This window comes from Gallus gallus, chromosome 3, assembly GCF_016699485.2.
Source record: "Gallus gallus isolate bGalGal1 chromosome 3, bGalGal1.mat.broiler.GRCg7b, whole genome shotgun sequence".
Lineage (NCBI taxonomy): Eukaryota > Metazoa > Chordata > Aves > Galliformes > Phasianidae > Gallus > Gallus gallus.
Window position 1 is genome coordinate 92,769,692 of NC_052534.1, and position 24,222 is coordinate 92,793,913.

General features: G+C 37.1%; 1 protein-coding gene across 1 annotated transcript in view; it reads right to left on the reverse strand.

Annotated features, from left to right (window-relative positions):
- The window catches only part of MYT1L (myelin transcription factor 1 like), a 300,887-nt gene that overhangs the window by 95,078 nt on the left and 181,587 nt on the right, over positions 1–24,222 (reverse strand). Inside the window, 2 exon segments of the mRNA XM_046939137.1 lie at positions 5,575–5,923; positions 5,925–5,946. Of these exon segments, the coding sequence (XP_046795093.1) occupies positions 5,575–5,923; positions 5,925–5,946 (371 nt within the window).

The following is a 24,222-nucleotide window of genomic DNA, read 5'->3' on the forward strand; positions in this document are numbered from 1 at the left end:
ACAGAAGTTGTATACGGCATAGATCTGTCATCTGTCTCATCAAAGGTGAATGATTTTCCTACATTACAAAAAGCTATAATTGAATCGTTTGCTCTTGAAGAATCAGAAAGTTCACATCTCATTTAAGGCCTTTTATTTGTAAAGATAGGAGCTAAATATGCAAACCTCCATATCAGAAAAGAACTAAAGTGTATTCCTAACTATCAACATGGAAATGGACTGACTGCTAAAAGGTGTTATTCTTATAACTTATTCTTTATTTATCCTCATGTAAGCAAGTTCAGTCACAGGCCCTATATCACTTCAGAGAAGTAAAAATAACACTTTAATAGTGCCTTTAACCAATCATACTCTCCTATCAGCTGCAAAGAGTAAACACCTTGAGCAGACCAATAGAGCAACAAGCAAAATTTACTATACTAGCATAGCAGCCAAGTTAAAGCAATGCACCTACCAAACAACTGCAAATACACAAGAACTAAAATAAATGGATTCAAACCTTTTTCACAAAAACTGGAGTTACCTACTTTTTGGCTCTGAGATATCTGTTCCAAATCTCTTAATTACATTATTTCCAATCAAAATTTTCAGAGAAAACATCTAGTCTGAATGTCTCCGCATGAAATAATATAAACTGTTAAACATCAGAACAAATTCTAGTCTACATTTCTATCTTCAATGGAGAAAGAAGACATCAATAAAAATCATCTTATGTGGTGGCTTGACCCAACCACTTCCAGGCTTATGTAATTCATAACTAGATCATTATCGTAACTTAAACTTCTTATTTAAAGGAAATCAGCATGACGGCTAGGTTAAATGACTTTCAGTTACAACTCTTACTTTTTTCTTCTTCTTTATTTTCTGTTCTTTGTTTTGTTATTTGTGAGACATCCTAAGCACAAGGTATCTTCTTTCATAAAGGAGATGAAATGATATAGCAATAGAGTCTATTAGCAGATGGTTAATATCTGCTTACCTTCTGGAGGCTGTTAGGTATTTATTAATTCTTCCCTGGCCCTGGAAAATGTACTTCTATCCAGATACATCTTTCCAAACAGTGAAATGATGCTTTCTGGACTCTTCACCTAAAGCTACAATTTTCTTCTATTAGATGTTTTGCCTATGAGGTACATGATAAGTCCAGCTCTCTGTTCTGTTTAATACTGAACATCATGCTTGCTGAACAGATAACCACTTTCCTGACAATAGTTTAAATATCAAATGATTAATGACCAGAAGGTTGCACAGGCCATCTTGATAATACAGAGCTGTCATCTTTATTTTATCAAGATGGCAAGTGATTTCAGTTGCAAGGACAGTTGGAAAGCTGTATACTACCACAATTTCCTTAGCACATGATTGGTGTTTGTGTCTCCCCTTGCTTGAAGGGACATACGTAAGTGCTGCAGAAGCAATCTGATGAAGGCAGCAGGAAGACAGAGGAAGCATTAACTACAGTAATAATATTGATAAGTGGATTTCAAATTATAAGTGCCTGTGTGTCTGTGCCTAGCTCATGAAAATGGAGGAAAAATGGAACATTTTACCACACTGTTAAAATTAATTCCATAATTTGAAAAAATGTGAAACTTGCTACACCATCTCTCTCTACTTTCTCATGCCAGACTTCATTTAAAAAATAATAGTAATAATAATAAAATTATTATGTCTCCTTGAATTTACACTACTTGTGTTTTACAGCTACTTTTACGTCTGTATTTCACCTGATAAATTAGGCACAGTACCACATACTGCTATATTGTATATACCAGCTAACTTGAGTTGATTAGAAAATGTAAGGGAGAGTCTACAAAATTAATACATCCTAACACTTCACTTCCTGGTAAGCTGCATTCATTTTTGTAGTATCATTTATGAAATGGATTTGATTGATGAATCAAGTCTCTTTAGACCTAGAATAAGCCTGACTCCTCCTGTGCTGGTGGATTATGGAATACCTGGAGTACAAGCCATCTTGAATGTCTTCATATGATATGGGCTAAATGGTGCCTTGGAACATCTGTTCCGGAAGCTCCTCCAGCGGAGATTTCTTTCTATAATAGAAAAGCTTTATGAAACAGTCTTTGGGACCCAACTAACTGAAGCGAGCTCATCTCAGGAGGAAGAACTTCAGTTTGCCTTGCAAATCAAACATTCCCTCCAGATTTCAATCCAAGGAGTTTCAGCAGCTACCATCACAGAGAAGGGGCACTCCAAAATCAGCCTTTTCTTCTTACTCTTTCATACTTTTATTTCCCATTTGTATTACAATTTACAGACTTGCCTATCTTAACAAAAGACATCTGTTTGCCCTTTTTTTCTTGAATATGTGGGATTGGAAAGATTCATCTTCCCTTTAGTGATGGAGCTGAATATAAGGGTTTCTCAATGAACAGCCGTTCAGAGACATACAGATGTTTTACAAAGACACTGAGTGCATTTAATGGAAACTGAAAGATGACATGTTGGCCACTGCTAGAAAATGATTAGTTTTGATTCAGTGGACTACATAGAGAAACATGAGCAAAGAATTTGGGCCTCACATCTAAAATACAATTTTAATAATAAAAAAAAAATTGGTATTTTGAGATTTGTAAGAGTGTTGCTTTAGGATACTTTCTTATTCTTCAAGTTCTTTAGTTTTTCAATGACAAGGATAGAAAGATGTGATTTTCAAAACGTTTGAGATGGTTTCAGTGAACGTCCAAGTATTTTCAGGAAAAATTATACACCTTCATTACCCGAAGTTCTCTGAGAATTTCATAAAAATTCTCTTTATTTTAACTAAAAGAAGAGCAATAAGATGCCAGTGGAGTTTCCCAAGATCAATCATTTTCTAACAGAAGACTGTATTTTGCCTATGAAATGGTAAAATACCTTTCCTTTATTCCCCCCCCCCCCCCTTACATGCTGGCTCCATAGTCCTATACCTAATGATGGAATTCTATCACCAATACTTATATTATTAAATTTTAACTTTTTTCTCCTCTTAGACAATACTTATGGAAATTTTCTGAACTGCTTTAATCTACAGCACAAGTGAAAGAAACTTTTAAGAGAATTGTGCAAGTAGCTTACTGTCTATTGAACAATTCTGCATTTTGTTTCTAGGCAAAGGAACAGTAGGATACATCGAGACTTCCTGCTATGGTATCTTAAAAAGTGGATGGCAGTTTACTACACTATCTAAATTGTACTGAGCAGTGATTGATTCAGACAACTCACTTCAGAACTGATAGACCTAATTTTTCCATGTACTCAACAGATAAAGGAAAGTGCCATATTCAGTCCATGTGTTTGCAGAATCCCTAACTTTACGCTTCATTTCCCTGGAAAATCAACAGTCCAAATTCTACCAGTGTTGTGTATGCTATGAGCAGAAGAAAATGAAACATCAAGATCCCTTTCAAAATTAGTAAGAAATACACTATCTAAAAAAGTCTGGTTTATTAATTAGCTTCTGTACCTCACCAAGAACAAACTCTGTTACTCATCTACACTCTTCAGCCTAGCTATAAGGAACCGCATATTATCTTCCTCATGAATTCATGCTAACTCTATCTTTTATCTGATTAGCTGTGCTCTGTCTATCCATATAGTGATTACTATGTTTACTCTCAGTAGATCTTATAATATTTTTCTTATAAAATTATATTATCATTTTTCACATTTTATGAATATTTTTTTCCTAATGACTAATATTTGACATAAAATACTTATATACAGTGACGTATGTAGAGAGAAGACAATTTATGTGTTATTACTGGAATAATAAGGGATCCTAAGAAAAACTTGACCTGTGTGAGTTTTAATTCCAATACTCAAAGCAGCTAATATAGGCAAGTCTATAATATTCTTGCTATTCTTAACCACAGCCTACTATACATGGAAGGAAAGCAGTCAAAAAGCAATGTCAGCCACTTTAGGTTGATTAGGATGGCTAACTGCATGCATAACTGTGTTGGAATAAGTAAACCACTGTGCTCCATTATGATAGTATTCATATGCTGAGTATCAAGTCTGACGGCTTGCTAAAAGCAATTTTTTTGAGCTCTTGAGTTTTGCTTTTTTTTCTTTATATCATTTTTGATAGTGTAGATTCAGAATTTCTCATGATAGCTGAAACCATAGAAGCAGTTGCACCATAACCTAAGTACCAGCAAGCTCAGTAACCATTATCTCTTCAAGAAACTGCTCAACTTCCTGCATCTGCCCATCAGGACAGCAATAGTAGTTGCACATCAGACTGATCTATCACAGCTTCTCATCCAGCAGAGTTCCCTGAAAAATGAAATGGCTTCCTTATTGCATCAAACTCATGTAACTTTAAAAGATTGGCTATATATTTTCCAATTCTGCTTTCAAATTTAAGTAATTGAGGAAATGCTACAGGTTCAGATATCTCAGAAAATACTTATAGTCATCCAGCTGGCCACCATCTTGCCCAAGTGGAAAGAATACCTCCAAAGTCTTTCTATGAGATTTAAGATCTGACCTTACAGAATGCTGAAACAAAAGTCATACAACTTTCATACCTGGTTCCTAAGAGGAATCCAACTGAGGAGTGCTGAAAGCTTTTCTTATATTTTTATTGGTTAGAAAGGTGAATCTACCCAACCAAAAACGTGTTCCCTGGAAATGGGAACAAAATATTTTTTAGATAGCTCATTAATTTTTGCATGATTCTTTAATTTCACCCCAGTGCATTATGATGTCTGTCATCAGCATATGGACTCATGAGTAAACGGACACTGATCATATATTTTGAAAATAATGGTTATATAGATAGAGTCCAAAATCCCAAAAAAAGAGAAAGCTGAATCGGTTAATCACATTGCTACTACATTAATTTGGTTACTACCAGTGACCTGTATGTATAATGGGCAATTATGCCAAGGTATCATAACTAATACATATAAATTTTAGGACTTAATCTATGTTAACCTTTCTCTCTCTCTGTAGTTTCAGTAGAATCAACTAAAGTACACAGCATCCAAGTCTCAAAGAACCAAAGTATACAGTTAGAGTTAATTCTGAAAAGTTTTGTGGCAGAGGGTGGGACTGGGAAATTTGGGGAAAAAATGTTGAAAGGGAAGAGACCCATTTTCGCTCAGAAAATAATATCTGAGAAATTGTGACAGGTTTACGTGGGCAATCATTGACATTATATAAGCAGATCCAGCAAAAACACTTGCAAACAATCAGTACAGGCATCCAGCTGTAGCTGATGCTTTGCTTGTACCTTTGTAAATATTCTCCTGGTAAATGCATGCATTATTCCACAACTAGAATTATATTTTATGCAAGTACTTTTTTGCACAAATGTACCTCCACCCTCCTGTTTTGAAATGTGAGTGCTGGTGTATTAAAAAATATTCGGAAGACAGACTTATTAAAATAAATGTTAAGAGAACACAGGGGGGTATATTTTCAGTGTGGAGCAGAGATTTAACTGCATGACTTCCATTAGCTTTAATAAGAATTGCACAGCTAAATCCTCACACACCACACTAGAAGATTAACCCAGAAAACACAGTGTTTACTTTTTACTAATACTCTGATTATTACCACGTTCTTCCTCCTCCTCCTCTTCCTCCTCCTCCTCTTCTTCCTCCTCCTCTTCATCCTCCACATCTTCACCTTCCTCTTCATCTTCCTCTTCTTCCTCTTCAATCTCCTCTTCTTCTTCTCGATCTATCTCCTCATCATCCTCCTCCTCATCACCTTGATCATCATTGTCATCAGAATATTCCTCCTCTTCTTCATCCTCCTCTTCCTCTTCTTCTTCCTTTTCATCCATCTCCTCTGTTCCATCAGTTTCATAACACTCATCTACAGAAGAGTTGTCTGCTTTAACCACAAAAGGTTTTCTTTTGGGAGCTGGTTCTTGGGGCTGCTTATCTTGTGTTTTTCGTTTTTTTTGCCAAAGGACAGCCATAAACACTGTGCAAAAATAAAGTATGCAAATTATTATATTATTCTACAGATTTCTGTAGGTCAGATTATATAACACACATCATTTAGTCATTTATGCTAAATTCTACATCATTATTAGTTGCTGTTCTCAAAACATGTTTTCAAATTAAAATACTTATTAGACAATAACGACCAGGGTGAAGAAGACTTACGAAACCTGTGAAGTAGTAAACAATTATTATTGATAAAGGTCACATACACATGCCATCACAGTATGGCATGTATATGTGACATACAATTGTGCATTTTTTATTTTTTTCTTCTTCATATTACACTCTTTTTTGAAGCTGATAAATATAGTTAAAAAAAAAACCAAACAAACAAACAACAAAACAGCAAATTTATCCTACCCATTAGCTATCTATACAACAATCAGGTAGAAAGCACTGCTTCATAATTCTGTAACATTTACTAAGGTTTTGACTGTTTACAACAAATATACGTTTGAATGAAAAATGACTGAAAATACGAATGAAAATACGACTGCATTCTTAACATTATTGTTTGTTATTATAAATTATGAATTGTTCTTAAGTTCTCAATTCTTCATTATAAGTTATGAGGCTGAATAAATGGAAATGAATGCTCACCACTGCAACAAAAACTAACAGTTTTTATGGCCAGTGTTGGAAGTGCTCTCACATAAAAAATAATAATAGTAATAATAATAATGGTAAATAAAATTATTTATCAGTACAGAAAGACAAACTTTTCAAAGCTTAGCACACCTTCTTCTTCAGTCATGTTAATACACTATAACATAAGTGGCACCTTAGAGTTTTGTTCTTCTACCACAGTAGTCAGTCACCAGATTCTCAAAGTTGCGTGATTGTGTTTCCTGAATGTGGTCACCCTTGTTGTAACCCCTATCACTACGCTGAGTGACAGCACACAGAAATTACTTATTTGTTAAAAAGCTTTTGCTTTTATTTTCTTCATTGTTTGATTTTAAGTGCTACTTAAATCATATATCTTTTTAGCCTTTTTCCTCTGATTAGGTAGCTTTGTGACATTCCCACTGCTTTTTCTAGCCTTTTAGACAAATCTACTTATGTCTCCTCTTACATTACATTTTCCTACCCTTTAACATGATTACATCTGGACACAGCACTTCCAGAGATATTTCACCAGTGCAGAGTAGAGGGGCAGGATCACCTCCCTTGACCAGCTAACCATGGTTCTTTTGATATGGTTGGCTTTCTGGGCTGTGAGGGCACATTGCTGGCTCATGTGCAGCTTCCCATTTTCACAAGGCAGCACTCAATCCTTTCATCCCCCAGCTTGTGTTGGTAGTGGGGGTTGCTATCACCCAGGTACAAGATCTTGCACTTGGGTCTGTTGAATCTCATGATGTTAAGCTGGGCCCACTGCTCGAGCCTGTCTAAGTCTCTCTGGATGACCTCCTGTCCTCCAGGTGTGCTGACTGCACCACACAGCTTGGCGTCATCTGCAAACTCACTTACTGTGCGCACAATCCTACTGTCAATATCATTGATGAAGACGTTAAAGGGTACCAGTCCCAGTACTGACCCCTGGGGGACACCACTCATCACTGGTCTCCATTCAGACATTGAGCCACTGACTACCACTCTCTGGACATGATCTCACAACCAGTTCCTTGTTCATTGAACAAAAATCCCTATCTGTCAAATCCACATCTTTCCAATACAGAGAGAAGAGTATTATGGTGGACTAGAGGGCCTCTTTGTGGTGTCTGCATCTCACTGTGACATCCCAGCATCTACGCATCCTGATTACTAAAATGCTACTTAGGTAACAAGCAGTCCATTTTATCTAGTTGTCTAACTTAGCCATAGTATTTTAAGGTACTTGCTCAAAGGACAGCTGGTTCAGTCTGCCTGGCACACACATACCTGAGGATCATGCAAAGTCACAAAAAATTGGGTTGGAAAACTTGATTAGGGAGACCTTCTTTGAGTCACAGACACCTCTTCCTCTGCAGGGACTATAGTTCTCTTTAAAGTCTAATGCAGCATGTCTAAATTAGACTTCATCCTCCTTCCATTAACACGATCAAAAAATACAGAGTAAATTTTAAGTTCCTCCATCTAGACAGATGCCTGTCATCCTCATTTGGGTTTGGAGTATGTGGAATGGATTACATGGCATCAGGGCCTGCAAGGCCCCTCTGTGAGGCGAGGCTGGGGCTGCTCTGTGCTTGACACGTCTGATTCCAGCTGGCTCCAATGGCTGCACCACAGTGCTCAGCTGAGTCTGGCAGGCAAGATGGAGGTGCCTCTGGGAAAGTGTACTTAACAGAGGGTAAAACATGCATGCTGCAGTGTGAGAAAGGAGTATAATAAACAACTCTACAGCCAGCAAGGTCAGGAAAGGGAGAGGGGAGGAGGTGCTCTGAACACCACAGCATGCCACAGCATGGGGCCGTGTCCTGGAAGAAGCTGCAGCCTGTGGGGCAGCCATGCAGCCTGCCAGCAATGGCACCCTTTGCAGGGGAGCTCATGCTGGAGCTGGGGAAGAACATGACGGATAATGCAATGCAGAGAGGAAGCCATGTGAAGTGATCTCAATCCCATACTCCATCCCTTTGCATTACTTCAGCACCACAGTATGCGATAGTAGTACTACCTGTAAGTAGTTTCCAGCAATCAACACTGAAGTTCAGGCCTAATTGCGCAGGCTAGAAGCGAAATAGAGCATACACACTGTACAGATCCTAGGAACATGTTCCAGCCAACAGGTAATGTGGCATATCCCAGGAAAGAGCACCCTTCTCTAGAACATGAGCTCCAAGAGACATTCTGAGAAAGAACAGACAAACAAACTCCCCAAACTTTACTACTATTAAAAGTCCTAAAACCTGGAAAGGCAGAAAGCATAAGTTTCTGGTGTTTTCTCCTTGTATTATATTTGCTTCTACCCAAAGATGCTGCAAAACAAAACCTATAAAACTGGCAGAATTCCTCATCCATATCTCCCTGCTTTCTGTTAAATAAGAGCCTGCCTCTTGCCCTGTGATTCCTATTCTTAGCCAAGCTCCAGCTTCTCAGAATCAAGAGGAAAGGCAAAATGTATTTTCCTGGATAATATCTCACACACCTTTACAATCAGGGCAGAAACAGGAGTCCAATCTCCATTGGTCTGGATCATATCTAAAACATGGAGCAAAAGAGGAGCACTGTTGTTATTCCAGGATTGTTCTGGAACTTTGCCCGATGTTATGGAAGGAATTCAGGAGCTATATATCCAAACCATTTATAGGGAACTCTGAGAGAAGGCAGGAAGTTTTTTCTTAAGAACTGGAATTTCAAGGTGCGTGTAGTGCCCAGGGAAATGGCTGGATGGTGACAGAGGAACTCATTTCACTAAGGTGCCTAGCAGGTTGCAACTCTGAAAAATATGTATGGATCACAGCCTGGTTATCATGAAGTTTTTAGAAACCTGTGTATCAATTCAATGCAATTTAAGAAGGAAGAATAACATTCATTGAGTGGATGTGTCGTGCTTTCTTGTCTTGATTTCCATCTTTTTTCCTTCTGTAGCTTCTTTAATGCCAGTATCTTTAAGTGATATTTTCAAAAATTCTTGATCTTTATTTCCATAGATGGGAGTAAGCTTAGCCTCAAGAATCCCCAAGATTTCATTTCTTTCTCTTATCGTAACTTAGAACAGAACAGAATACAACAGAATAGAATAGAATAGTTCCATCTGGAAGGGATCTGTAAATATCACTGAGTCTAGCTGTTGGACTGCTTTGGGGCTGCCACAAACTTAAAACATATCATTAAGAGCATTACCCAAATGCCTCTTAAACATGGACAGGCACAGGGCAATGACCACCTGTCTAGAAAGCCTATTTCAATGTCTAACTATCCTCTCAATAAATAAACTTTCTAATATCTAGTCTGAAACTCCCTTGCACAGCTTTGAGCAATTATCACACATCTTGTCACTAGTAAGAGGGAGAAAAGATGAGCACCTCCCTCTTCACTTCTTCTCAAGCAGTTGCAGAGAGCAATGAGGTTGCCTCTCAATCTCCTCTTTCCAGACTAGTCAACCAGAGTGTCGTCAACCTGTCCCCACAGGACATGACTTCAAATCCTTTTAGCAGCCTTGTTGTCATTCTCTGGATAATTTCAAGAACCCTAACTTATTTTTTTAGATTGAGGAGCCTACAACTGCACACAATATTCAAGGTGAGGCTGTACCAACACTAAATATAGTGGAAGAATCACTTATTTTGATCAGCTGGCTACGCTGTGTTTCACGCACCTCAAAATGCAGCTTGCCTTCTTGTCTGCCCAGGCATATTGCTGGCTCATGTTAAGCCTGCTGTCTATTAACGCTCCCAGGTCCCTTTCTGTTGAGCTGCCCTCCAGGCAGTCATCTCCCAGTCTGTACCTGTGTTTGGCATTACTCCATCCCAAAATCTCGTAGTTATTCTTGTTAAATTTCATGCTGTTGCTGATGGTCCAATGCTCCAATGTACCTAACTCCTCTGCAAAGCCTCTGGTTCATCAAGATAATTAACAGTACCTTCCAGTTCAGGCCTTTAAAATTTTCAATAGTCTGGGAACTGGGGAGGAAGACAACAGAATAACGACTACATCTATTCTGATTTGAACAGTTATTTAATTTTTGCATCTAAATATAACCCTAAGAATATTAAGGTACAAATTATTAATCAAAGGTAAAAATAAATTTTCAGCACCGTTTTTGGTCATTTGTCATTGTTTTTATGACTTTATGCTTTTTTGCACATTTTTTAAAGTATATGAGAATGCAAGATATTTCTCAGGATTCAGGCCCCACTGGAAGGGCATAACCAGCTGTTATGAATCTGATTAAATAACTATTTGCAACTTAAATATTCAAATAACACTGTGAAATTGACTTTAGTTTTTCATGTATCTACTCTCACTGTCCTTGCTTGTAGAATTACAAGAGAAATGAACAGACTTGTATATTTTAAGGGTGGGACTGACACTGAATGACTAAAGAACATGCCACCTTTCCAAGGATATCAGTTATGTTAGGTACTTCTGACTCAGCTTTTGTCCACTATTTCACAATTTGTGCTGTTTGTTGTCCATTTTGCCTACAATCCTGTATTTGTTTTTTTGACTGTGCTTGGATTAATAGTTTATAAACCTACAATTGTATGGACAATTCTCATAAAACCTTTAAAATACTGGAGTCTTCTTCAGCTATAAACCCCATATACCTCATATTTACCTCATATGCTATAGTCCTCAGAGTCTGTGAGTGTTGAAAATTCTTTATTGAAGTCTTTCAGAAAGCTGGGAGAGGACACCAGAGCTGGAACCTACTATTTAGCTGCCCTATTTTCTTTTTCCTTTTTAACCTGTTCTGCTATCAGCCTTTGTATCATTAATTTTTCAGATTCTGCCTCCAGGACACTTCTCTGTTTCTGGCATTTTCCCTTTGGTCTCTTTGGAGAGCACGCCAAGGGAAAGGAAACATTCAGCTTCCCAGCAGTCTCTGCCTCATCTGTCACTGACTTCCTCTCGCAATCACATACTGCGAATACAGTCTCCCTCACTGACCTCTTGTTTCTCATGTATTTGTAAAATCTGTTATTGTTTATCCTTATAGCACCTGCAATTTTCTCCCCATTTTCAATTTTGTCTGTTGTGATCACTCCCTTATATACTTATTTTTAGACTTGTTTATCCCTGCTCAAAGCAATGACCTCATTGATTTATCTGCTGTGTACGCTTTTGTCCATTCTCTTTTTTGCTCACCGTATTTCCCTCATCAGCTATGTTTGTCTTATTTTCCCCTCACGCTTCAACTCTCTTAGCTTTCTGTAGAATATGTGTTTGGGCTTTCTGAAATACAGTTTTGAATATTCCACACTTCTTGGCTGCATGTCTCAGTCTTTCAGAATCTATCATGAATAATTCTTGTGGAAAGAATGTTGCTGAATTTCATAGCAATAAGCTCCAAGAGAACATATAGATATTAATAATTGAAGAAACTGAAGAAATAATATATGGATTTATATTCCTTAGTTAGAAGATGATTTATGGTATGTTTTTAACTCCCACATGATTTTGCATCATTAAAAAACATAGTGTCACTCACTCTTCGATTGAGTACAATTCTTCAACAGAAAATACACATTACTTTCCCAGAGTTGAACTCCTTGATTGCAAATATATTGTTTTACTGATATAATTTTAATTTCAGCATAATTGGTATAATCAATATTTTAAAGCTACAGCAATTAAAAATATCTGACTATATATTGTATAGGACCAGAGAAAGGCGTGAAATTTTACAAATCAGATTACTGATTAATATTCCCCTCTGGACTATACGCTACCCCACATATGAAATGTGTGACATAACACCTATATCTGGAGGAAACATTCCTCTTAGATAGTCTGTCTCCCTCCATAGATTATCAAGGAAGCTTACATGACTAATAATGAATCTTAGAAAGTATTTTTTTTTCTTGCAACCTAAAAAGCGTCCTCAGAAACAGTGATCTCATTGTTTTATTTCATGTCAGAATTTATTTTAATGTAAAGCATAACATTTGGTAGGTAATAAAACCTAGAAATGTACTATATAGACATCTTCTGAGGTTATCAAAAAGCATTTAATAAAGCATATAAGTATCTGAAGTGGCACTACAGGTGAAATTTTACCATATACAACTTGAGGACAGCAAATTAGGAAGTATCTGCTTGGAAGCAGACTTCTGCTTATGGCTGGAGGCACAATGTTTCCAAGGCACTTATATTTGTCCTGTTGAATAACCTAAGTATCATTTTGGTTTGCACTCTACAGCTTCCAAATCTGTATGTGCTGACTTTCAGGGTATTCAGAAAAAAAGGCATTTCACACATAATTCCTCTAACAAATACAGTCTTCAAAGAGTGTGCAAACCTAATTAATTTGCATAACACTTCATGCTATTAAATCACCCTGAAAACAATGATTACCTTTAAAGGACTTATACTATCAGCTGGTAACAGTTGACCAGCAAATAAGGTATTTAGATTCTACCAAATCCTATGTCTTGAACATATACTCCTTGCCCTCCGGGAGGATGCCCTAGCCAGCTACATGCTATTCTGAGGAAGAAGTGGTAGCCTTCTCATTGAAGCTGGACTACTGAATTGGTAGAAATGAAAGAATCAAAAATTCAGAAGAGATTTAGTCCAGCCTAAAGATTTGTATGCTCAACTGTAAGAATAAACTTTTTCACCTAAGGACAATTTTCCTTTCCCATTTAAATGACTGCTTAAAAGTACGCCAACTCACTACAGACAGCCATAACCTCAACAGACAGTGATAACTGAGGAATAGTTTTATTTATAGGAAATAATTTTATTCTCTCAATGCTGTATGATCAGGAGAATTCTCTACCCCTCAAAAAAAATCCAGTGTAGAGCCCAAGTACTATCCTGGAATATGGGAGGTACTGATTCAAATCTTCCCAGGCTGTGAAAGACAAAGAACTTTGCCCAGCACACTAACCAGTAAGCTATAGAAGAGAAAATAAAAGCAACAGGTAAAAGCTCAGGAAGGACAGAGATGGCTAACTGCAGATTACAAAACAGAGCTAGGACATGTTTTGTGCTTCCGAACAGCCAGATTAAAATTATTCTTATCCCATCTGTAACGAAATCCAGTCTAGAGGACTCTGCTTTCCAGTAACCTGCAGGAAGCTGAGCAAGACCCCTGAATACTGTTCCAGAATCAGGTATCCTTCTTGGAACCACTGCACTGCCAAGCACCTTAGCATCTAATGCTGCTTGCAGAACAACTGCCCTCACCTCTGTCTTTCCAGTGGGAATCAAGCACTAATTCAGAGCCAGTGCATTGGAAAATCTGTGTTACCATCCCCATTTTACATGTTCTGATATATATATATATATATATTTTTAAGTGGGACCATGTTACTATGACTTTACCTATTTAAACTATAAGTTAAAAAAATGCAGTTTAAAATACACTAATCTCATCTCTGCAGCTATGCTGTACTTCAGGCTTTGCTATGAGCTTCTGCTTCTATTTCAATAGATCAAATTATTGTAAGCAGGAAGTGCTTACAATACTTCATGCTTACATGAAGTGTCAAAAAACACTATCTTTACTTCATTTAGTTGTACAGATTAGGCGCGTATACAATAGCATTACAGCTAAGTCAAAATCATTAATTTATCTGAACTTGTCTGAACTTGTCTTGCATGAGTGAGTGAAACATAGTGCATTCTATCATCCCCTTCTTCCTTCTAGAATTTCAAATATTTGTGTACTCCAATACTGAAAAGTAAGAAAAAATATGGAAATATTCAGGAATCATAGAATCATCACAGAATCATAGAATGGCCTGGGTTGAAAAGGACCACAATGATCATCCAGTTTCAACCCCCCTGCTATGCACAGGGTCGCCAATCACCAGACCAGGCTGCCCAGAGCCACATCCAGCCTGACGCTGAATGCCTCCAGCAACGGGGCATCCACAACCTCCTTGGGCAACGTGTTCCAGTGTGTCACCATCCTCTGAGTGAAAAACTTCCTCCTAATATCTTACCTAAACCTCCCCTGTGTCAGTTAAAACCATCCCCCCCTTGTCCTATCACTGTTCACCCTTGTAAACAATCACTCCCCCTCCTGTTTATATGCTCCCTTCAAGTACTGGAAGGCCACGATGAGGTCTCCCCAGAACCTTCTCTTTTCCAAGCTAAACAAGCCAAGTTCCCTCAACCTTTCCTCATAGGAGAGGTGAAACTCTCTAGCATACTGGATCTCAAAAAGTAAAGGTAGCATATGTGCTATTTACTTCACAGAGCTCTAAAAGCCTACTAAATCCTTGTGCATCTCAGAATCTTTTTAAGCATATGAATAACCACAAACATACCACAGATCTCCTCAGGTATATATCATAATTTTACTAAATAAGTCCTAAAAGTGCTTAGAACTAACAACAGGAATATAAAACACTGGGCAAAAGTGAAACGAACTGAATTTTGGAGCTCAAAATTTAAAAGTTTTTTAAGAAATTCAGAAATCTAAATATGTATTTTTAAACAAAACAAAGTGAACTTTCTGATGTAGTTAATACAGAGACAATAACTTAAGTCAAAGTGAAGATCTTTTATCTATCTGGATCCTATGCATCCTAAATGCATCCTAATCTTTCCACTCTAACTCACCAACACCTCAAAATGGCGTAACTGAACCACATGATGAAGAGTAGCAAATTACTGGAAAATATGCCCTCTGACTGGAGAGATCACTTTACCCGTCATGAAAATCTCTGCTTATGGGATAAGAAAACTGAAAAGAAATTTTGGTTTTGCAATAATTGACCCATTTAAGCAACAGGTTTATTCAATTAGGTTACTCTAATAGCTGTTAAGTGAAGAAAAACAAGGCACAGTGGTGGTGCACAAATATGCAAGAAAAAGCTCAGCTCTGGAGAGCTCATTTAAAGCAAGGTGTAAAAAGTAAATGTAACAAATCATGAGACTGAAAGCCTATGTGGCAGCACGGGTTAGCAAAGTACATGCCCTGCAGTTGTAAATTATTTAAAAGTATTTATGTAAATAAATCAATATAATATCTGATTGCTCCATGACTTATGATGACACGGATGGGCTTCATTTCTCACCTACCCCTAGGCTGCTAAAATCTAAATTTATACAAGTCATCTTAAGCTTCCTTTATAGTCAATCCAGAGAGAGTGGAATCTCACCTTTCTTAGACACTTTGAATATCTCTGTCCACTGACAATAATAAGAGTTAATGGTAATTTAACTTATATTTCTACCGCTAAGGAATCTGATATATTTGAGAAATCCATTCCATTAGACCCTCTCGTTGTTTTTACTATTGTATGTCCATCTCCAACAAAGATGATACTTCGCAGATTTTAAAAACAGGCACCACAATACTTTGATGAAGAAAAAAACAAAGCTTACTTCCTTTGCACACCTACTGTATCACTTAACATGAATAATTCTCCTCCCCCTAACACCTATCTTTTCAAGAACACCTGCATGATACATATCAGACAAAGCTGTAGTTGCACTCAAATCTTACAGTGACACCCAACTCAGCTGTGTTCAGAAGCCAAAATCCAGAATGGACTACATCTTATTGCTAGACCTGTGAATACAGGGACTGATCAAAGACGCTAGGATAGTGCAAGGAGAAAAAGTTTAATGTCTCATATTGATTCATTAGATGAATGCATATAATCAAGTTTTTCTAAGTGGCTATTGATTCTGAACACTTCAGTGTTTATGTTGATGTAACCTAAATATGTAAAAATAGAAACATGCAAAGCCAGTGACCCTTTCTGCATGAACTCAAAGAACACTCATTTCTGTAACAATGTCAAATTGTAAACTCCACTCCAGTTTAGATTCCAGTTTAGACATCTAAACTGGAATAAAAACCCTCTATTTTTTCCACCAGTAAAATTGAGGTTGGCTACTCTAAGCTAAATCAAAGAAGTATCTAGAAGGTGCCACGACATCCAGATTTGTGTGCCTCCTGTGTTTTCAACTAAGTGGTAATGACAACTCTTTTTACAAGCAGAGGGCAAGGAAGGTTCCTTTTTCTTCATGATAACATAATATAAAATGGGAAAATTTCAGAATCAATCATTCACCAATTTGAAAGGGTTAGAAAATGCTGCAAGAGTGCATCTATCAGTTACAATGGATGTTTGCACAGTCACAATGTTTGAACCTTGAACATTATATGCAACATTTCTATTTCAACAGGTTAAAAGCAATTGCTTTTAAGAAATTCAGCGCACTATGTTCAAGCAATCACAAATCAAGAGAAATAAACTGCTGGACATCAAAGATGATTCACATTGTTATACTGTCAATCATTAAACAACACGGCCAGACACACATTAGTACAATCAACACCCTTAGATACAGACTTGATTGATCATATTTAAAAACAACACAGCAGGTCAAACTATCATTCTAGCATGTACTTAAGTACTGAGTAACAGAGTATGCTGTCAGTTACTGTATCTCTAGTGTAAGGCTACTACAATGAGACTGTCAGCTCCTGATTTCTATCAGAAATACTCCTTCTGTCATCTCTACATGAAAAACACAATACCACTGGCTCCCAACTTCATTTTAACCAAGAATGACATATGGCACAGAATTAAGAAGTACGATACACCAATTTTCCTGTAACTATAGCACTAAGTATCTTGCTTATCCAAAAAGCTAACAGCAAGGGAATATGAAAAAAAATAATACTGTGGGCCAGCCTTCTAATGCAAGCATGTGTCTGTCATCAGTTAACATCTGAAATTATAGAAAAAAATGACAGAAACTAAATGATACAAGCTGCAACCACTTCAGTGCTTATGTACTGGATTCTCACCTCCAACATAAACTACAGGACACTGCTCTTTGTATTGCGTGGTTGGTAAGGAATCATTCAAGTGTGAAATATTCTACATTCTGGTTGCTAGAGGACTGAGATGTTTAAATCTTTTTATTTTGAAAAAAGAAAAAGGATTGTGGCTTTCCACAGCACACAGACAACATGATCAGTCTAAGATAGAATAGAAATGACAGCATTCCCTGCACCTTACTGCATTATGAAGCTACAGCTATAATTAATTCTCTTTAGAAAAAAATGTAAACCATTACTAATATGCATTTAGCAAACAATATGATTATGAAGGAGCTAAAAGGTTACTCTCTACAGTATCTTTTAAAGGTGTCTTTTCTCTTTTTGTGTTTCAAACACAAACACACATATAAACAAACAAACAAACAAACCATACAACAAAAGAAGATTGGAAAAGACCACTAAGATCATCTAGTCCAACCATCAACCCAATTCCACCATGCTTTCAGTGCCACATCTACCCTCTTCTTGAAAACCTCCAGGGACAGTGACTCCTCCACTTCTCTGGGCAGCCTGTTCTAATGGTTTACTACTCTTTCTGAGAAGATATTTTTTCCTGGTCTAGTGGTTGATGACCCTGCCCATGGCAGGGGGGCTTAAACTGGATGATCTTTGAGGTCCCTTTCAACCCAGGCCATTCTATGTTTCTATGACTCTAATATCCAACCCAAACCTCCCCTAGCACAACTTAAGGCCATTAGCTCTCATTCTATCTCTAGATACCTGGGAGAAAAGGCTGACTCCCACCTCACTACAATACTCTCTCAGACAGCTGTAGAGTGATAAGGTCTCCTCTGAGTCTCTTCCAGACTAAACAATCCCAGTTCCCTCAGCTGCTCTTCATAAGACTTGTGCTCCATACTCTTTGTCAGCTGTATTACCCCTCTTTGTTAAAGATCCAAGGCCTCTTGTAGCCCTCTTGGGCACAGCTATTTCAGTATTATTTTGTTTCCAACTATCACTAGAGTATCAGCAATTTCTATCAGAGATGCTTTAGAGCAATTCAAGGCTCTTTCTATGCTTGCACATTAGTCCTGCCCTAACTTTTGCTCTGTGTGGCAGTAATAGGGTACATTCATCAAGAGACACAAATATAATGGCTTAAGATTTTCAACACCACAGAAGTAGAGGACCATTATTGGGCACCATTATTCTCCCCTCAGAGAAAATGATGCTGCATCCATCCACCATGACTTACACCTCAAAAGGTGTGTATTTGCTTGTGCTAACAACCAATCAAAGCAGTCTCCTTCTGCAAAACACAGAGATTGCTTTGTTGTAGTATCAGGGAGTCCTACAGACAGTATTTTTGCTAAGATACATGCTCACCTATCTCAGATAAATTGGTTGAATATACTGGCAGAATTAAAGAACAAAACTGTCTCTTTGACACTCAGTTCATTTCTTCTCTCAAGGTTTTATTCATGATTAGAATAATTAGAAATACTCTGGTCTAAAAATGAAAGCTTACTTACTGGCTTAATCACATTACTCCAAACGCCAGATGCCTAGATACGGGCCTTTCCCTTAATCTAGGCATTTTGATATATCTGATGAAAGGAAAGATGTCAATTCAGGCCAAAAAATTATAATTAAATTCCATCACATTCCAGAATAGTGAGGCTTCAACTTGACTCATATCACGATTAACAAAAAAATACTATGGTATATAATGTTACTTATTATATCTGACAGTGAATTCTATTAGACTGTAGGAGAGTCTCTGGAGGAAAATGAAAATAGCCTCCCAAGGGAGTGGAAGCCCCACACAGCATGATTTAAATGTGGCAGCTGGGCTGTGGGTGGAAACGACAGTTTCCATTGAAAATCTGCTGCCAATATACCTCCTATGGCTAGGTTTCACAGGAAAATGAGGCAGTTATCCTTGTCTGAAGATCAGCCGTTCAGTTTTAAAGACGAACAGACAGGAAAGGTAGCAAGGATCATTGAGTGAATAGAGAAAGGTCCAGAACGACGTCCTGTTCAAAAACCAAAATGTAAAAGTGGGAAACGGCTGGAAGAATAAGCATATACGAATAGGCAAGAAGAGGAATAGATTTTTTTGTTCTAAAAGATGAAAGGCAAGTTTTTAGAAAATGTATACCACTTCAACAACTGCTTTTAATTATTTGAATGCTTTGATGTATCGGATGTTTAAAACTTACATTTCATTGAAAGGCATTTAGCAATGAGTTAGTCCTTTTTAAAAATGGTCCCTACATAATTTGGGGCACAGATCATCAAGGGGAGTAGTTAAATGTCATCAAACTTAACTTTAAAATATTTAAGTTTAGATGACTAAGTTCCTCACTGAATAAATTACCCAATGGGAACATATAGGTATGTGAGCATAGGAGTCACCATATCCAGCATGCTGACTGTGGTATAACTATGCTAGGAAATACGAAGCACTATGAAATGAATGTTGTTGAAATCACTTCCCTTTTATGGCTGTAAATCTGGTCTCTCTAGAGGATTCTTTTAATCACCAACCTAGTTTTTTCTCACTCCTTTTCTGTTCTTTCTAGAAAACATATAACTCCCTCCTGTCCACAGCATGGGCAAAATCTAGCATTATCCTTGCCAGTCTTCACTCACTGTCTTTTTAGCAAGACTCTGGCTTGGGAATTAGCATTGTCCTTGTTTCTCAGGCTGATGAAGAAATTAATTGATGGAGTTTGCTGCTTCATGGGTTAACCGGTCCAGAAAGGGGACATGATGGCTATGCTGTGGAAATCAGAGCTGTGCCCTGTATGTTAGGGTGACCAGAGAAAGCCTTCTTTGTCTATTGGATCAGGGGATTCTGGCGTAATTATATGCAGCCTGCAAATCTCAAATGTTCTAGCCTGTAAAAAGCAGTGAGCTACACAGCTCACCTAAGCTGGCAAGCACCTCTGAGCTTCCATAAATGGGTCTTCTATTACCAGTTTTATCAACTGCACTCAGGATTTTTACAGATCTTTCTTTTACATTTCAGTACCAAAGTTCTCATTAAGTTCTGTTCTAGAGGTTTGTGCTTATGTTTTGGTTTAGAAATGTATATTCTTTCTGTGCAAATCAAATGCAGAAATGTAATGGTGGAATGCTTTTCTTCTCTCATTCTGTAGCAGGTATATGCTCTAAATCAGAAAGTGGGGTAGGTATGAAATATTTTAGTGTCCATCATACTTAGAAGGAAAGAATGATCTCCATCCTTGGAGGTATTCCAAAGCCACCTGTGTACCCTGCTCTCAGCATCACTGCTTGAGCAGGGATTGGACCAGATGGACTCAGAGATCCCTTTCAACCTCAACCACTTTGTGACTTCGTGATGCTGTGTGTGCTGTATAGATATTATGTCACTTCAAGTTCTCTCATACTGTGCAAAAGTACACTGCAATGTAACTAGCAGGTTATTTTTTCCTGTCTGTAAATCAGAAAATGGTAAATTTCATTACAGGTTAATAAATAGGAAGTGTGATGTCATTCCTGTTTTTCATAACAGCCAATTTTTTTGTTTGTTTGTTTTCCTGGGGAGTTCTTGATTTTACAGACTTCTACATCAGAAACACCGTCACTTAGGTTTGAGCAGACCTTCAGATCACCAAAACAAACATAAACCAGACTAACAATGTCTCAGTGTAAGAGGAAAAAAATTCTAGTCCTGCTTATGCAAAAGATCTGTTTAATCCATAGTATACACAGAAAAGTAGGGGAAAAAAAAAGTCTTACTAGCAAATTTAATTAACCGTGATTGTTCTGATGTGTTTCTACCCAAGCAGTCCAGTAGACCATGATTGCTAAATCTGACTGACAGCTATAATTTTCATTGAACATTCTCAATCATAGTAGATAGAAATACTGAATGCTTTCCCCATTTTGTAGTTCTGCTTATATGCTGACATTTTAAACAAGTTAGTCAATGCCATTTTAACTGTTCAGTCCTTCCTCCTACATCCTTTTAATAACTGGAAGCAGCAGGCCTGATTTCTAAGATATGAGGTTAAAACAGTACTGTTTTAACTTCATGCAGTGTTAAAACAGTGCAGTGTTAAAACATTTATTTGTATTCTTTCTGAAATGATATTTGTTTTATAATTCTGACTCAATTCCTGAGTCTGTCTTCCTGTGTGATTTCTTAAAGTCTCTTTTTAAGTCACGAGTTAAGCAAAGCCAGGGCACGTCAGTTCTGAGTGTGTCAGTATATCCAAGGAACACCGAGGTGCTGTAGTGACAGTGCTATGACTCAGAAAGTAATAGACTTTCCTTGCCGGTAGCGCTAAAAGAAATTTTTAGCTCACCATCGAGGAAGGGACAGAAGACCATAAGGATAGAAATACCTTATACTGCATGAAATTAAAAAGAGCTAAGTGTCTGTGGTTTAAGAACCAGAAGTGTTAATTACAAAGTCCTTCTTGAAATAAAGTCACGCAATTACTTTGTCGGAGTTATTTCTACATTTTCAGAGAAGCAATCTCTTCTTTTTCTTTTTCTAAGCTTTTTCTTTTCCAAAGTTGCTATGACCAGTCCTAAGCCAATGTGTTATTGCAAATGCATTTCAACATCATAAGCAATATGGCTCTTACTGTCATTTGAAATAGAATACTTAACATCACAAGATGTACTGAGGCTACCGTCTTAACATTTGTGAATTGATTTCAAATTAACAGTTCAAAAAGCTTTATAATGATAAAATATAGTTATTGTAATGCTGGATGACTGCAGAGCAGCCACCCATCTGCTTGGGAATTTAGATTTCCTATTTCCCTTCACAAAGTAGAGGATATCTAGAGAATCCTCTGATAAACAGGCTTCAAAAACTTTTTCTTAGCATGGTCATTAGTAATACGTAAATATCCATAAGACTCGCATCTCAGAGCGTATTTATCACATGTCATGATACACGCTTGTTGACTATTTGCTTGTCCTTTTTGCCTGAAATAGCTCTTATAATTATTAAGAAACAAGATACTATTATTCCTAATTGATGATCTTAGAAAATACCATGACCAAGCAAGTTCTATGAATTAGAGTGCATCATCATTTCTAGCACATGCTTATTGTCACTACTGATACTTAATAACAAATAATTATTTGTTAATATTTGTGTAAATGAACTTTTAATATGAGATAGATGGTCTAAAGTAAAAAGCACTGGAGTAGAATTCAGAGGCATGACTCAACTTCTGGCTGTGACGCAGATTCGTCAGGTGGTAGCAGAGTCACGAACTGCTGTTTACCAAGGGAATTAATACATTACAGCTCTCAGCTTCTATGCAGAGCTGTACAGTGGAATACTAACATCCCAGTGAAGTATGTACACTCTTCACCTACCTAGGGAAATGTAAGCACTTACAGCAGAACTTGGATGCAGAATTTGGAATGGAGGAAGCTATTTTCTATACTGGGGAATTTCCACTGCTTGTGGAAATACCTTAAACCTTCCTTTTGTTCTTACAGAAACAGATGAATTCAGACGAATTTTCATTAAGAGATAATCAGAGAAGGAATCCCAACCTTAACCATTATGTAATATGGAGCATATAGGAATGTGTGAGAAATTGGTGTTTAATATCTTTTTTTGCCAGTGGTAACTGATGCTTCATTTTACACATCAAAGAAAATTGCTTATTCAGAAGGTTATAGTAATCTGCACTGAGAGTGCCCACTAATGCTTCATGCAAAAGATGACATTTACATGATCTTTACTACCTGTGAAGACTGAATTCTATTTCTCTTTAAAATGGATATCTGTTTTCTATATGAAGTGCTAATTTGGGGTCTGGAATTAGGGTTCTCTATTCTTACAGCTACAAAACTCTTTTCTTCCTTTCTTGGATGCATTTTTGTCCATAAAAGAAAATCAAGAAAATCAGATCAAGAACATTAAGTAAAAATGTATCCTGACATACTAACTTCTTTATAGTAAACAGAAGTTTTTCTATTATGCTCTATCTTATTTATAAAGAATAAAATAGTGAGCGCCATGTTTTTACAGATCAAAAATTGGAGGTTTTTGAAAACACTATACTGAAACAATCAGATACACAATTAGAGATATAATAATTGTGCTATGGATGCCATATAAAGTATGTATCAGGATGCCCAAATAAATGTTTTCTAGCAGTACACTAGAAATTTTGAGAAGTTTAATCTTACAGTATAGTTCTACGAGTCTGTAGTTACACGTCTGCTTCGACTTCAGAGTTAGACACAAAATAAGAGAGGGAATTTGAGGCTCCTCATCTTGGACTGGGTCACTCAAAGGTGATGTGAAATGCATGATGGCTTTTAGCTTTAGCCTTTATTCTGAACACTTACTCCCTGTTTGCAAAACAGGTAAGATTTTCCCCTGGAGATACTATGAAGATGAAAATCAGTAGTAGGTGCATATTACAGGTGGATCCCTTCAACGAGTATCAGTTGGAGAGAAAGCATTTATTCACTATTTGTTCATCCAACTTAGTGCCTAGCTCACTACTTTAAATTTAAAAAATAAAAAAATAAAATAAAAAAAGATGGCAGAAGTATCTGTTCCAAGCCTCATGGATCTGAACTTAAAGCCAACTGCTTTAAAAGGCTGATACTGGCTGTTAATGACAATCATATCCTGTCCAATCTCATTTAGCTTTGCAACATTACAAATTTTATGATAAATCACTGATTTAAGACACAAGTCTGAATTCAGTCACAGGAATATTTTGCTCTATGGCATTATACCACTTTCCCATATGTACCATTCATACTCAAAGTGCAGCACAGCTGAGTCCTGAAAATAACAAAGTTAGGCATAAAGTTCTGTAATCCCTTTTCATGTAATCAGTCAATTTCAAAATTTGCCTGGGAAGGTGA